We start from the raw sequence: 16,835 nt of genomic DNA on the forward strand, positions 1-16,835 counted from the left end.
TGGGCACATGAGGGGAAAAGACAGGGCAGCGAAGGGGTTAAGCCTGTTAACACTGTCTGGGCATTAGTTGTACCTCTTTATTACCAGTTTCCCTTATATAGCAATAAACTACAGAGAGGTGACCAGTCAACCTTTGCAAAGGGGCTTCCACTGGCAGCTACACGTGCCTAAATGTTTGCAAGGCAACACCGTCCGACTTTTGAACCATTTGACCTAAAAAAAAAAATAGTTTAAAATCTGCAGATTATGTGACAGATGATGGATTCTGTGGCAAATGCGGCAAATCTACAGTTATGCGAAAATCGCGCGGCCGGATAATTGCGGTGATTAACGGAAACGGCGTTGAAGTGCAGAACAGGCACCCGAGAGGCTTCCGGATACAAACGGGCAACGGTCGAGAAACGAAAGTGAAACCTCGAGGATCTGTGACGTCACAGGTAGACAGAGAAAAAACACTACCGGAAGCAGAAAGCCGGCTCCGGCGGGGACACAAGATGGACTCCGGCGTGGGCGAGGGACTGATATCATAAGAGACGGAAGAAAAGCGGCCCTTCTAGGCGCTGCAGGCGGGGTCAGGCAGGGGACTACCCAGGGAAGGGCAGCAGCGGGGATGGAGGACGGAGGCAGTGCCCTGACGGTTGGCTTCGTCGGAGCAGGGAAGATGGCATATGGGATCCTGGCGGGGATGCTGCGGACGGGTAAGCGCCGGTGTTGTAGACCGGAGAGCTGTCAGTCGCTGCCAGTCTGCCTTAGGAGTGCTCAGGCCAGGCTGTTCATGGGCATAGCCGAGCCAGAGGTCTGGCCTGGCTCTACGGTCTAAAATACGAGAAGGGTCCCTAAAACGTTACACCTAACTTGCAACAAACTATTTTTAAAATCACAGAAATGACATGAGTTGTAGTACATGTTATGGAAAATATACCAAGACCACTTAAAAAAACGTATTTTTGTCCGTCTGTATTTTTGTTTGCAATCCGGTACAAGAGCAGTACATATATTTTATATGAAAAAGCAATAATTTGCATTCTGAAAGTCCATACGCTAAACTCAAAACTAGAAGTCCCGTAATGAAGAGTTCGGGCTAGCTGAAGGTGTCACACAAGACATTTTGGCAGGTACATTGAACACTGCCATTTAGAACCAGCAAGGGGTGACTCAAAAACATAATTCTGTTATAAATGTATCTGAAACACACTCCTCTTGCACGTGTTTTCATTTAATAGCGATAATGGAAGCTGCGAGGCATTCGTTTCAAAACGATGCATGGTGTCCGAAGAGTTTTTGGGAATTATCTTTCGCTTTAACTTTAAGGCTTTCTTTTGAAACATTATCTTTTTGAGTTGTTGGCAGCGCTTTACTTTTTTTTTTTTTTAAACAAATTAAGTTGTAGGGCCCTTCTCGGAGGCTCCTGCAGCCTGCATCACCCGTTGCCTCTGCCAGTGCTGCTAATGCAAAAAGAACAGATGATGGACAGAATGCTGAAAATTGTCAAACATTCACCCCGGTCACAGACCTGGGTCCTAAATCCATTGTGTTTTTTATTTTTAATACTCGCCGTTCCAGTTTGGACCCAGCCAGATGCATGGGAACAGTCCAGCCTAGTCAGGTCCTCCCTGGACCCAAAACAAGCATCCTGGGACCTGTTGTGGGGTATCACTCCTCATCAGCCAGCCTAGCTCGGATCCGGTGGCATAGCAAGCACGGGAACCACGCCATGGCATACCCTTCCCACTAAGGACAGGACGATCACAACTACTAACCATTACTACCATTGTGACAATTCAGACTATTCCAGTCCACCCAAAGCTATAATAATCAAAACCTAAGTCAACCTTTGAGCTTTGCCACAGCTAAGGTGAAAGCAGTAGGGTGTTCAGTGGCATTTTGTGATGTGATATTGAAACTTTCAAGAATATCCCCTTAATGAGGAGAAATGGAAGAATGCAGTTTGAGATTGTATCCCAAAGGCACTGCTTTGAGGCATCATTGCCTGTGCACATAAGGCTCCAGTTTGCCTTCATTCCTTAATTCTACCCTTACTGTATGTTGGGTTCTCATCTGTGCCGGGCACCCACTTCTAGTGTTGGAATGGGGAGAGAGGATATCGTTTCCCTACACTGTTCTCTTTAGAATTCATAGCACTTTGAGAAACCCCGCCATGTGACCAGTTCTGTGAAAAATGCATCTCTGGACATAGTGAGCAGCAGAAGTTTGTTAGATAAACACTGCACCATAATGAACTTTTAGAAATCTGTTTCAGATATTGCGCAACAAAGGCCATAACACAAAACTAAATAAAAAAAGCTGATATCCCAATAGCAAGGCTCTCATTTGAACTCTAAAAATGTACCATCAACAATAGAAGACAAGAAAGTTAAAAAAATAAAAAATAAAGCAATACCACACAATAAAAGGGTTCAAGTGGTTTTAAAATGCCCAGTCTTTAATTCGATTTTATTTACATTAAGAACTACAAATTCAGTTCTTCTCCCCTTTACTATTCCTTGTGCATTACACATGCGCAAAGTATGTCACAGTAGCCACAACTCTGTGACTATTGAAAACATTCAAACTATTGGCATGGAATAAGTTTGAAAGGTGTGCAGGTTACTCCTTGTATATAGACCCTTTTAAATCATTATGCACATCCATTACGTTGCAAACACCGAGGATGCTCCTTGAAAGTTCTCCATCCGTCTTATGTGTGTTTGCTCCCTCAGTCTTAAAAGTCTTTGTTTCCTGGCGCATAGACGCCTGTCTGTGTATTTCTGTGGCTGCAGTTGTCCTGTCTTTGGCATTTCTAATCGGTTTAAATCTGAATTTTGGAGGGAACAGGCATGCCAACGATGATGGACTAAGCTCTTTTTGGGCTCACCAGGTCTCATAGGACAAGGGCTAAGCCAGAACCAGTGTTGTGGCCTCTTTCTATCTTATGCATTCTCCCTACTACCTTAATGTTCCCTGCTACTCAGCCAGTGAATGAGGTCATAGTATGGTTGGAATGTTGACAGTGTTTGTGCTTGGATGAGTGGACAGTTGGAGTGAGAAGGGCTGAGCAGCAGGATGCTGCTCCTGTTGGGGCTTTATCTGTAACCTTCATCTAAGTTAATAAACCTACTTCTTTTATAATCTACGAGCATCCATCTTTGATTACAACAACCAGCTATTCGTCTTGAGCCAGACTCAAGCCTTGGTTGGCCTGCTCGGCTCTGGTGTACTGGCATGCCCCACAGTGCACCCAGATTCTTTAAATAGGACCCAAATGGCTGTTATTCATTGTGATCCATGGGGTGTCGTGTGTGCAATATCCGCAACATGCACAGTTGGCACTGCACTAATATACTTTGATTCATCGCAAGGCAACAACTGTGTGTGCTCCCTGACTGGCCATGGCTAGACTATGTGCACATTTCCAGTAAACCAGAACGTTAATTTTAACCCTGGACAGCTCGTCTTCAGGAGTTTCAGGCCGTAGCCCACCTTATGTGAGCCGTCACATAATTCTCAGAACATCTGCTCACACTTGTAGTAATTTAATGTAGCAGTGTTCATGCAAACAGGACTTCCATGTTTACATGAACTCTGCTGTGCTCAAGTCAGTTTGTCTCGGTATTTCCACCAGGTTCCTGTAGACAGGAGGAAGAGGAGGGGGCTGAGCGACGATCCAATGTGTGGTTTAAAAGCACAGCACTCTGTACATGGATGTCTGGATTGCACATGTGAAGGGCATAATTCAACTATTATCCCCTAAAACAGACACAATCCTTTTTATTTAGCAGATATATAATGCATGACTCCGGAAGCACAGTATATCTGCTAAATGAGGCGAATGAGGAGCCACACAGCGCAGCAGCGGCAGGATCCTCAACAGTGCATCGGCTTCTATGTTTCCAGTCCGATCAAGAAGCTGAGAGGGCTTGACATGGGTCTTTCTCTTAAACCTGGCCCTGCTGCTTTGTCTGGCTACTCGTAAGGAATTGTGGCTTGCTGGTTTTAATGTCCTCTGCTGGATTCCTGCTCTGCTGCTGCCATGGAGACTCTGCATTGCCATCTAAGAAAGAAAGCTAAATAGAAAAAACCTGTACCTGCTGCACCATTAAAGCAGAAGACCTGTACCTTGGCAATTAAAATCAAAGCCCCTGTATAGTACCAGTAGTGAGTGAGGGTCGGTGATAGTGCCAGGATGAGTGTGTGCGTGGGTGCTTTTGTGAGTGGGAAACAGTGAGTGTGAGTATATGGCTACATTTGCGTGAGGGCGCCCAAGGCAGATTTTGAAAACCCGGAGGTAAACTCATTGCAAACATTACACCGCACCACTTTCAGAGATTTTCAGCCACCATGGATTCTAACATAGCTGCCAAGTAACCCCAAACTGTTAGGTGGGGTTTCATTATTACTGTGTAGTAGATTATTTGTATTAAAATCACTTTTAAATTATTTGATTAACGTCTATAATGTATTTTGAATTTATTAAAAAGTATTCTTTTACAGATTTGCATCCGCCTTCATTGGCTGGAAAACAAAGGTATAATTGACTTAATGCCTCATTTGTAGTGTTAGGCGAGCAAGTTTGTCTATTGTGATATGTGTGGCACCTACAGACAATGCTAGTATTTTAGTTAACAGTACATTATGGGATATTGTTAACCCTGACAGCCTTAGGGTGGTCACCCCTCATCTTTCTGCCTGACTCCCTCCAATTTTCTGTCACTGATTTTGCAGGTTTTAGGACTCTGCACCATTTACCACTGCTAGCCAGTGCTAAAGTGCATATTCTCTCTTCCTTAAACATGGTAACATTGGTTCATACCCATTTGGCATATTTAATTTACTTAAGTCCCTAGTAAAGTGTGCTACGTGTGCCCAGGGCCTGTAAATTAAATGATACCTGTGGGCCTGCAGCACTGATTATGCCCACCACTTAAGTAGCCCCTTAATGTCACACGCCTGCCATTGCAAGGCCTGTGTGTGCAGTTTCACTGCCACTTCGACTTGGCATTTAAAAGTACTTGCCAAGTCCTGGCCCTAGGCAATCCCACAGGTCAGGGTGCTATGTAGGTAAAAGGCAGCACATGTACAAATCTGTTTTATATGTCCTGTTGGTGAAACACTCCTAAATTCGTTTTCCACTACTGAGGCCTGCTCCTTTCATAGACTAGCAGTAGGACTGCCCTCATATACTTTTTGAGTGGTAGATGCTGATCAGTAAGGGGTAACAGGTCATATTTAGTATGGCCAGAATGGTAATAGAAAATTCTGCTTATTGGTGAGGTTGGATTTTATATTACTATTTTAGAAATGCCACTTTTAGAAAGTGGGCATTTCTCTGCACTTAAAAAACATCTGTGCCTTACAGCCTGTTTCAAATCAACGTCTGGGCTGGTTGACAGCTCCTTTGTGCATTTCACCCAAACAAACACAGGACTCTCTGTCACACCTGCACTCAAGGGTGGAGTGCCTGACAGATTTCAAAAGCTAGTGGCCTGCCCTTACACAATGGACTGCCAAACCCCCTACTCGGACGCTGGCAGACAGGACTGTACTGAAAGGGGAACTGTGCACTTCAAAACCACTCTTTGAATTCTCCCCCACTTCAAAGACATTTTTGGGTATATAAACTGGGCCTCAGACCCCAACAACTCGGACACTTCTGGACCTACACCTGCACCCTGTCAAAAGGAACTGCCTGGCTGCCCAGAGTACTCATCTGGACTGCTTTGCTGAGAAGCACTGCTGCCTCCTGTTGCTCTGCTGGCCTCTGACTGTGCTGAGAAGGACTCAGCCTTCCCCAAAAGTGCTCTCCAAGGGCTTGGATTTAGCTTGCCTCCTGTTTTCTGAAGTCTCGGTGCCAAAAAGATTTAATCTCTTCAGGAAACTCCTTTTGCGTCGAAAATGGATGCACCGCCTGCCGGAATAGAAGCAAAGCCTGGATTGTGACTGAGAAATCACCTCACAGCTGACTGGAACGACGCAGCCCCAACTTCCTGACTGGAAATTCGACGCAGCGCCTACTGGATCGACATAGCGCCCGTGTCTACTTCCAGCACATCAAGGATTTTATCTGCATCGTCCGTGGGCGTCAAAAGATCCCCGCATCGCAGTGAGGAACCAAGACTGCGCGCCAAAAACCGACGCAAACCCCTTGCAGCGTGGAAAGAAACAATCACCTGTGCCGCGTCAGAAAATCCGACTCAACACCCTATTTTTCCATGCATCTCCTCCTCTGCTGTCTCCATGCATGATATTTTTGACACATACCAGGTACTGTGTGTAACAAAGAGACAGCTGTTCATTTCTAAGGATTAAGACTCTTTTAAACCTTTTAAAAGTGATATTTCAACTTTTGATTATTGGATCTTTGTCGTTTTGAGCTTTATTTTATTCAGATAAATATTTTCTATTTTTCTAAACCTGTGTGGTGTATTTTTGGTGGTGTTTTCACTGTTACTGTATGATTTTATTGCACAAATACTTTACACATTGCTTTCTAAATTAAGCCTGACTGCTCAGTGCCAAGCTACCAGTGGGTGGGCACAGGATAATTTGGATTTTTTGTGACTTATCCTGACTAGGTTTGTCGTCCCTACTTGGACAAGGGGGTATATTTCTGCCAACTAGAGACCCCATTTCTAACATATATATATATACTCGCTCTTTTAACATTGTAAGTATGGCTCTAATACCAGTATTACCTAAGCTGTTAGTTAAGCAACAGAACTGTAACACATAGAGTGGCTATGCCACAAATATGAAAATGTTTAAATCAGTAACCCACAACAGTACACCCTATTTTAGGAGAATGCTTTTGTTGCTGTAGTAGTTACTCTGGGCAACATTTATTTAAAAAAAGTGTCCTCATAAACATTTTTTGGTAGTCGCTCCATAAGCTTTTTAAAGCAGAAGTGGTTAAATGCATTTTCTTTCTGTTTGCACCTCAAGTCACTAAGTCCCATCAGGAGAATTCTGCCCCAGATCTTTAAGATATCTTGTTTACAGTTCAGCCACTGTCACCTCTTTTTCCATGTAGCAAGTAAGGTTGTGAGTTGTTCATCCTAATTGTGCTAATACTGTTTGAACCCCTGCTAGTGCTGTGGACGAGTGAGTATGTCCCAAATGGCAAAGGAGTATCTTCCAACACAAAGAAGACGTATGAGCTGGTGATGTACGTGGGACCAGGCAGCCTAGTCCGTGGCAGATACAGCATGGGGGCAGCCCCTGCGCATACGCAAGCTGGATTTTGACTGTTGCTGAGCTGTGCTACTCACAAATAAATTAAAAATCACTGCAATTCTCTGGAGCTGCAACTATTTTCCCAAATATGTAAGTGGTGTTTGTTTAGCACAGACCTAGCCAAAAAGAAAAAGCAGCCCAGTGAGGGTCAAAATGAAAGAGGCAGGTATTGGAAGGGGTTGCTCGGTTCCATAAGTTGAGGTGGATTGTTTTTTTGTTGTGATGTAGTGCCCTTTTATAGAGATGGATCTTGATCTATTTCCTAGTTTGAAGCAGAGTTATGCCGGCCATGACAGGCACAGGAATTTCATTCAGATCTTGAGTGTACAAGTGGAACAGACCTTCTAACGTTGCTTTTTATTTGATGCACTTCATCTGTAGTCAGACGGTGTTCTGGCTACAGTTGTGCAGAGTACCAGGTATGTGTGAATGGCTGCCTACTTACGATAGCTAATGACCACAAGCCCCTATTGCTCACATTTCAGGTATCAGCATGGCACTATACACTCAGAATTTAAAAAATAGGCCCTTTAGCTAAAGCTAGCTTCTCCAAAGTTATTTCAAGAAGATGACGATGGTCACAAATCCTTCTGTGGAAAGACGGTGTGCTCATGAATTATTATTGCTTACCAAAGGTACCTTTTTGGTCTTCTTATCTGCACATTGCAAATCTACATGTCTGAGAATGAAAAAATATACAGTTCTCAAGATATTGAGCATAGTCGATTTTCCACTCTTGCCACATAAAGCATCATCTTCTGCATGTTTTGAAGATTTCAACAAAAAAAGAATGTTTCTAGCTCAACTGAATCAGAAGTTACTAAAAACACTGCAGCACATTTTGCTGTGAGGTGGTAGACCCTTCATCACAGAATGAGAGGTCAACTTTTTTTTGCTGATTATTTAAATGTTAAACTTATGCTAATGTGGTACGCCTCTTCCCAGATAGGGACAACATAATAAACCTGACAAAATAGTGAAGTGATAGTGCCTCAAAATGTGCTGCATCGTACACTATAATTTGTCCTTTCTTGCTGCATAGTTTAGCTAACCCCACTGCACAATTTGTTCTGCTCCTGCAGCTTAACTCTGGCCCTGGCTATATGCAATGGGTAATAGAGGCATGCAGGTTCCATTTAGGCCTGTCCTACTATGGTTCTGCAAAACTGGCCAAGTACACACTCTTCAGCAGTTGCCTCTCAGTGGTAGATGGGGCGAGCAGTCACAGGCTGAGAGAAGTTGTGTTGGGGTTCTCTAGCTCATCACTCAACGGTCACCCAGCACCAAAATAGGTAAATGTCTAACTCAGTGTTTTAGTTCTGCCCTCATGGGCGTTCCCTTCCTTAAGTGAATCTAAGTAGGCCTCCTCACCTCTGGCTTAAGTGTATTCCAGGAAAGTCTCAAGGCTTGGGTGCAGATTGCCATGACATTTAGCTTCAGTCCTCTGTTCATCTGCTCAGATTTACAGTCTCAGCTAGTTAAAGCCTCAAAGTTTGAGTCCAGCACCAGCAGTGGTGGAGATGTTGATCTCCATGCCTGCTTCTGAGAGAGATGAGTGAGCTTGAGGCTTGATCCAAGGTCAAGGGAAGACCACAGCAGAATGTTGGGGAAGCCATCTTGCAGTGCAATCAGCTGCAGGTGTTGTGCCTAGTGAATGATGGGCCTTTTTCCGGGGTAACATTGAATTGCAGCCGGTGGATTGCCGAGGCCCAAAGACAGGAATGCTGAACAATGTCAAACATTCCAGGATGCTTGTTTCCGGTCCAGGACTGTTGATTAGTTTTCCGAAGCACTGCCATTTGGTAGATGATTGGGTTAGGGTGAGAAATAACATATAGCTGAGGACTGTCTTTATTCTATTTCCTGATCAGTGTTCAGTGTGGTTATTGATAGACAGGTGCAGAGACCTCATACCTCCTTTGTGTCTCGGTCATGGGTACTCCAGGTACAAAAGCTGTACCTGGAGAACAACCTGGAACAGACACCTGAAAGAAGTGCAGACAGAGAATCCACATTTCCGCTCTGCTTTTGTTGCATCAATGATGGAGCCACTGACACACTTGTTCCAGTTCTTTTCAGCCAAGTCTTGAATGGGATTCACCTGCAATGTCCTTCACTCATTCTCCTCTTATATTTCCAACTGACACCAATGTGCTCACATGAAAACTCCAGTTTACAAAACCTCCCTGTCACCTCTGGAGACCCCCCGGGGCGTCAAGCTGTTTCCTGTCCTCGTCAACATTTTCATGGAGCCACTTTGGGCTCCATTCAGAAAGAACAGCATCAAGATTTATAAATATGCCAATAATGGTCTACTCTACTTGAAGTCTCCTCTTCTTCAGACATGAAGGGCCTCAGACACTGCTTGCACATCATTCAGACCTGGATGTCCAGCACATACCTGAAGCTCAGTCCAACCAAGACAGAAATCCTCATTTTTGCCAAGAGCAAGATACAGTCCAAATCTGGCTCAATGACATGAACCATGATGGCATTGCACCTAGAATTTCACCGAATGCCAAGTCACTTGGATCCAGACATAAAACCTTACTCTCAGTGACCTTTTTGGAAATGACCATCCTTTGCTTGGTATTCCCCAAGATTTTTTACTTCATTTACTTAACCTGTTTTTGTTGACCATAGAACTCTATGAACTTTACTCCTGCTGACCAGTAGTAAAGTGCTTTTGCTCTCCCTATTAAACATGGTAAAATTGGTATACACAATTGTTTAATTTACTTGGAAGTCCTTAGTATAGGCAACTACTTGTACCGAGGGCCTGTAATTATGTAAGTAAAATGCTGCTAGTGAACTGCCGCACTCATAGTGCCACCAACTAAAGTAGAACTACGAAACATGTCTGAGGCCTGTCATTGCAGCCTAGGTCGGTAGCTTTAATCTGCCTTTCCGGCCTAGTAAAATAAACGTTTTGCCAGGCCTAAACTTTAAAAAAAATATTTTTATGTCTCCTGTAAGGTAGGCCCTAACTGCTCACAGGGCAGGGTGCATGGTATTTAAGAAGAAAGACTTGTATGTTTTAATGTTTTACATGTCCTGACAGTGAAAAGCCTCCAATGTCATTTTCACTGTGGCAAGTCTGGCCCTTCCAAAGACTAACAATGGTTTACCCAATTACATTCAATAAAGGCTAAATTCAGTTTAGAAACCGCTAGAAAAAGAGTTGAAAGACCTTTTTTAATAGTAATTTAAAATCTAACTCAGGGTGTGGAATTTAATAAAATATGTACAAGTCCATGGGATGGGTAGCTTCATAAATCTTCTTGTCCTGTAAAAATCCACTTCGTCCCTTTGGTGCCAGTTAGTGCAGTGACAAGTTATGACAGCAATCTCATTATATAAGTGCTCTGATAATAGCCAGAGCTCATACAGTAGAAGGTTTTGAATACTAGCAATTCACTTATTTTGCCACCTTTCTGCAAATCTAAATACTAGGGCTGAAGGTAGCGGTAAGCAGTAGTCCGAGGGTTAGAATGCCTTCTTCAGTCTGGGCAAACCTACTAACTTGAATGTTTTGTGGGGTTTCATCAGCTTTTCTCTTAATCTTTTCCCATACTGAGAAAGGTTGGAAATTTACTCTTGATAAGTGCAGAAGCAAACCTTTTTTCCAGAGTTGGGGGGGGGAAAAAGTGGTTGGAGGAAAGGTGAACTTGTAAATGCTCAACAGATTTCCGCATGAGCAAATATGCACATGTGTGTTTGCGTGTGCTAAGATGTAGTTCACAAATATTCTCTAGCAGTAGGATTTCCTTGCTTACTTACGTAAATTCTTGTGAAATAATGAAACCTGTAAATCTGCATTAATGCAAGGACATTTTGTCGTGTTTGACTCTCGCCTCTCAGCGAGACTGCTGGTTTGGGGGTGAGCAACCCTTTTCTACGTAGGTGACTGAGTCACTCCTATGCCAGTTAGAAGCTGTGGGACCAAACGTCCCGACTCTCTAGCAGTACCTCGCCCAAACCCTAATTAGTAATGGTGATTTCTGGCAGTCTAGTGCATGGACTCTGGAGACCTCTCAGGAAAGTTGTGGTGTAACAAATCTCATCCCTTTTCTGTTGTTAGAAGTAAGTCTCTTACATACATGCATAGGCACTGAAGGAGATGCTAGACAGTTTTCAATATATTTATTGAAAAGACTGCAGTCTTCAATAAAATGCATGTGCTGCAATGACAAGGACAATGAGCAATAACAGAAGCAGAATGGTGAGGATAAAAGTGGTAAATATGAAAACCACCAACACATTGCAATTACCATGAAATATGCAATTCTTAGTAATAAGGCCTAAAGTGAGAGCTGGGTATGATAAGCCTAATCTGCCAGTACAGTGTCCATCAGAAATGCCTCCAACCATGTTACCTTGAGATGAGATTGTTTCATTAGTCTCCGGATCAGGAATCGTGGGGACACAAGGCTGTGGTTCGCTGCAAAGCGGCATGGAGTCTAGATTGTGTATCCTGGTGGATCCCCCTCTACTGACCTTGGTCTTGTGAGGTGTTTTTATAGGGCTTATGTTACTGTTTGTGCAGGAATTCTGACCCAAGTGTGTACCTAAACCTCAGATTGTGTGTGCAAACCTGTGTCTGTAATTACATAACAAATACCTGACCTGTTTGCATTCTGTTCTCGTCAGCGTAAAACAAAGGGGCATGATGACATTACCTACGTACATCACTGATAATGACGCATTCTTAGAATAACACTGATTAGGAGAATTAAAACATTTCTCTAGAAAGCACGCATCTGCAAGCAGTGCTAAAAGGAAATAAATATTTAAATAGAATTACACAGAGCATGATCAATAGGTCAAAGGGGACTAGGTAAAAAGGGCAACAGGTCCGAAAGCTAAATGCTAAGCTACCTCCTGGGCCCAGGCAGGGAACTAAAAAGGACCAACGACAATATGCTATGGGTGCACTTTTGTGACTTTCTTTAAGAATTGGGCCCCTAGTTAGGGTCTGGCATTAACCAAGACCTTTTTGTTTTTATTAAAATTCTCTTTCTTTATCTAGCGGCTGGCTTCACTGTGAGTGACAATATTCTGCTCTTTCACAAGGAGCATATATCTGCACACAAAGTAGTTTTGTTGAGTGCCAGGGACTTCTGTGGCAATATGTTCTTTTTGAGACCAAAACATATTTTTGCTTTTTGACAGTAATGTTTGATACAATGGTGAGGACCCGAGAGGTACAACAATAAAGTTTTGCAAAAACCATATCAAAACAAAGCACTCATTGACCAAGCCAAAATGCTGACCAATAATGTCAGACCTACTGACTTTGCCAGTGTTTGTTTATTTTCATATTTCTCATAATCTTGTTGAAACTGGTTACACTGATTCCATTATGAATATTTTTGGAAGTATTAACATGCGTCAACACATTTTCCTCAATGATGCTTCAAAGAAATGGTCACCAAAATGCTACAGTAGTTTAGCAAAATGTGTTTTTTTCCTAGTTGCATTTTTTGGTGAACATTTTTTTAAAAGTAAAAAATAATCAATCTTGCTTTTGAGCTTCTCCAAATATTAGCATGTAACTAGAGAACATTCTGGGAGCATTATACGTACATATTGTTAAACTTAGCAAACGTGTATTGATTTTTACTAGAACCACTGTCAGTAGTTCAGTCCGAGATTACATTTCTTTAGATCGCTCACTCTAATAATAAAGGCTTTGCATTAATGAACCACAAATACAAGTTTTAACAACATTAACATACTACCTTAACTGAGGACACTGCCTTTCCCTGATATATAATGTGGTACTATAAACTGGCAGCTAAAGGGTTTGTGCTGCAGGGGGTTGGGCCTACTTGTCCCAAGGACAAAATAAACATGAAAACTTGTTGTCCTTGACCCCAAACAACACATCCTGGGCATCGGGCTATAGGAGTTCCACACCCCTGCTAACTTAACATTAAAGTCAGTTATTATATTAATATTTTGGAAATTACATTTTTAGAAAGTTTTAATTTTCCTACCTAAACACGAAATGCTTTGCTGCCACTGTCGCCTGACCCCTGATGGGTCCCCTGGAGCATTGTGTATTGCTCTCAAACAGTGGACAAAGGGCCTTGAGTGTGGGGAGGGGTATTCTGCTCCTGTGCCTTTCCCCTTCCTGAGCTTCAACGGATACCCTGGGTGCTATACCCAGCTCTTCTTGACTTCAAACTGTGCCGCACTGGCAATTGCAGCTCACACCTAGGCCTACCTGTTTTTTGTCTTTAAAGATAGGCTGGTTCCAAATCAAAAAAGGAAAGGCGGAACTAACCAGAACTGGTTTAAGGGGCAGACAAAGGGTTTACCTTGCACCCATCGGCTGGCACTGGGCATAAAAGTGTCAGCCCAAGAACCTATCATCAGAACACTCCTGGACTTGTGTGGATCAGAAAAATGACTGCCTTGCTTTCTGGAGAACCTGAATACTGGACCTACTTCCCTTGAACTCAGGACCCCAGAAGTGGTTCCAAGGTGGAGTAGACTGACTGTCTGCTTGAGCTACAGGGACACAGCAAGCTTCCAGAGGCCTCTCTCCCTGCTACTGCCCAGCTGATCAGTACCTACTGGACCTTGCCTGGACCCTTCCTGCTAGAGTGAGTCCTAACCCCCGCACCCCCCCAAGTGGTACCGCTCAGGTCCTGGACCATTGGCTGTTGTTGGAGTGTACTCCTCCTGCTCACACTGCAAAAAATGTAGAAAAGTTTGGCCATCTTTTCTCCTGAAGAACCAGCTGGAGACACGGGGCTGCTGTTGAGCCAAAAGTATCAACATCAAATCGCTAGTCAGACTCAACTTGCTGGATTTACCCTGCTGAAGGAGATCTGACTTCCAGAAAAGATTCTTCGGACCGACAGAGCGGCAACCAGTCAATATAGAGGTCTTCCCTTCCTGAGCACAGACTTTGCCCGCTCAGAGCTTTCCTCACCTTTGTTGACAGTCGCAAAGGGACCCTGCAGACTTCAGCAGCCTGTCATCACAAAGCCCTATTTTGGATCTGTTTTGGACTGAGCTTGCAGTCTGTCCTGCTGACGACTCATTGAGGCCCACTTTTCTCCATAAAATGTTCTAACTCCGAATTAAGGTGGACATTCCACTGAGATGAACATGGTCCCTGAATCTGACCCGTGCTTTATCGTGGTTGGCCTTAACTTTTGACATTGACCCATTGTAGCACGACCATATAACTTGGGCAGACGCTTTGTTCTTTTTGGGGCTGTTTTTCACTTTAAAGTTTAAAAATGCATATCTCCTGTTGTACATATTGGATTTAAGTTGTTTTGGCGGCATGTTATTTATTAGAAATTACTCTTTCTAAAGTGGCTTGGAAGCTTTCTTATGTTGTGTTTTCACTCTATTACTGTTTGAGTACTGCATAAATACTTTCCACATCGCCTCTAAATTAAGCCTGACTGTGTCTGTGCAAAGCTATTAGAGAGTTAAGCACAAGCTAATTTAGGTTGTGGTTCACCTTGACAAGGATTGTGATTATTATTTAGGCAGGGTACTCTTATTCCCCTCCTGCCCGCCCCCAAAATCCCTCAACTAATACTGCCGTTTCTAACAGACCACACTGTCAAAAAACACAAACCTGGCTCAGGACCAGCTCTTTTCAAACCAAACCATTGGTTAAACCATTACTTCCAGCTAGTACTTGATCCACTGACACCTGTGCTTGACTTGTCAATCAGAACCCATAGGGTCAGATTAATCACTCGGTTACCCTGCTAAACCAACTGTCTGCTAGACTGAGAGATTACCTTTTGAGGCCCTATATTGAAATCTCGTATGCACTGTTGTGGGACATTTTTGTATCCTTTTATGTTGCTTGCTGATTCTAGACCTTGTTTTGTTATGTTGCAGGGCTTTTGTGTGCAGCACTTTTCCAGGGCAGTGTGGACGCTTGTAATCAAGGGTTTGTAACACAAGACCTTTATTCTAGTATGGCATTGGGTTCTAAATAAAAGTAGTTGTGTGGCAGGCAGATCCATCCCATTGCCAGGGTGAATGTTTTCACTGTATTCTGGCAGCCATGCTGCAGGCTACCATTCTTAGCTAACTGAATTGAACAGTCCCGGGAAGACCCACAGAACTTGATGTATGAAAATGTTTTACCCATTATGTGTCTATAGGAAAATGGATTGATACTTAAGGGCAAAAGTTAACCAGACTGAAGTCTTTGATAGGAAGAAAATACAGTTAATGGATATTAAGCTTTGTTGGTAAAATTGATACTGATTTGCTCTCTCTGTTTTGTTTATTGAAAGGTAAAATACTGCCACAAAATATTTTGGTGAGCGCACCCTCTGACCGGAACCTTGGAAAATTTAGGGTAAGGCTGCAATCATCTATCATTCTTGTTTACTTTCTAACTATTAGCTTGTCCTGCTGTAACTCCCCTTGTGCCAATCCTTCCTATATTATTCCATACATTACTTGCTTCACCTGTCGTTTCCCTCCCGGCTTTTCTTGTTGCATGTCCATTTTATTGTGCTTGCTTAATTCCCTGTTTGACTCTTTCGTCCCTCTTTTGCTGTTTTCTTTCCCGTCTCCAGTGGTGAATATTTTTTTTCCCATCTTTTTTGTGAGATGTGCCTCTTCTTCCCCTCTCTGCCTGCCCTCCTTCTGTGGTCGATTCAACTGTGCCTGGGGCACCTAGCACACACTGCCAAGTTCTTGTCTAACTGTACATGTTTCACGTATCACTTTATGTTCATTTTGTCAACCACCTTTAAGGGTCAATTATTCTCTATCCATACTCTGCGTCCTGCTTCTCCCATCCTGTCTCTCTCACCCTTCTTGGTCCTCTGTGTCTCCTTCTTCAGTCCAACTGCTTCCATCCTCTCCTAGTTTTCCATGCAACATCGTATTGTAAGGTACCTGATTTTCCTGGAAGTGCCTGTTCCCTTGCCTCGGGCGACCATACTTTCTTAAGACTGTCTTCAGTTCTAGGCAGGTGTGCTATTTGGTACTGTTCTGAAGTCAAACACTTCCTCCAAATACACCTATGTCCTACTATGGCTGTACAGATTGGGCCAAATACAACCCCTTCAGTACTTGATGCTCTGTGGTAGCTATAGTAAGCAGTCATAGACTTATCAGAAAGGTTAGTGTGAGAGTTCATCAAGCTCAGAACTCAACAATCACCCACCAGCCCAATAATTGATTGTCAAACCCAGTGCTTGTCTTTTATAAAAATGAAAGTACGTTAATGTACTCAGTAATGAAATACCACACACAGTAAGATGCAGGTAGGTCCACTAGTGCGGGGCCACTATAGCCATGGTTCAGGATCCCTCCTACGCCCCCACCCGCCTCACCGCCACCTTTCTTCACCACCCTCCACGTACGAGAAGTAAAGTAGGCTGTTGCAGTTTTCTAGTTGTTGTGCTGCACATCTCTTTCAGAGTTTATGCGCTCGGTCTTACAGCCTTAGTCTCAGTATTTAATTCTCACCAATGGGAGTCTCTTTCTTCAGCTTGTTGCAAAGTCTGCAGCACACGTAGCCCCTTCCATGCTGTGTGTGGGGGAGGGTGGAGGAGATATGTGGCAGCTGCAACTGCTTTTGTGTTCGGGTTTCATCTGTGGCA

The 16,835-nt window shown here is 43.4% G+C and overlaps 1 protein-coding gene across 2 annotated transcripts in view; it reads left to right on the forward strand.

Moving 5' to 3' along the window:
* The first annotated feature begins 443 nt into the window (after window positions 1–443).
* PYCR3 (pyrroline-5-carboxylate reductase 3) overlaps window positions 444–16,835 on the forward strand; it is a 69,414-nt gene continuing 53,022 nt past the window's right edge. Inside the window, exons 1-3 of one of the 2 annotated variants that reach the window (XM_069220881.1) lie at window positions 444–698; window positions 15,109–15,160; window positions 15,513–15,577. In XM_069220881.1, the coding sequence (XP_069076982.1) occupies window positions 669–698; window positions 15,109–15,160; window positions 15,513–15,577 (147 nt within the window). In that variant the 5' untranslated portion in view covers window positions 444–668. The remainder of the gene's footprint in view (window positions 699–15,108; window positions 15,161–15,512; window positions 15,578–16,835) is intronic. The other variant, XM_069220880.1, reaches the window with a different exon arrangement.

Source organism: Pleurodeles waltl, chromosome 2_2, assembly GCF_031143425.1.
Source record: "Pleurodeles waltl isolate 20211129_DDA chromosome 2_2, aPleWal1.hap1.20221129, whole genome shotgun sequence".
Taxonomy (NCBI): domain Eukaryota; kingdom Metazoa; phylum Chordata; class Amphibia; order Caudata; family Salamandridae; genus Pleurodeles; species Pleurodeles waltl.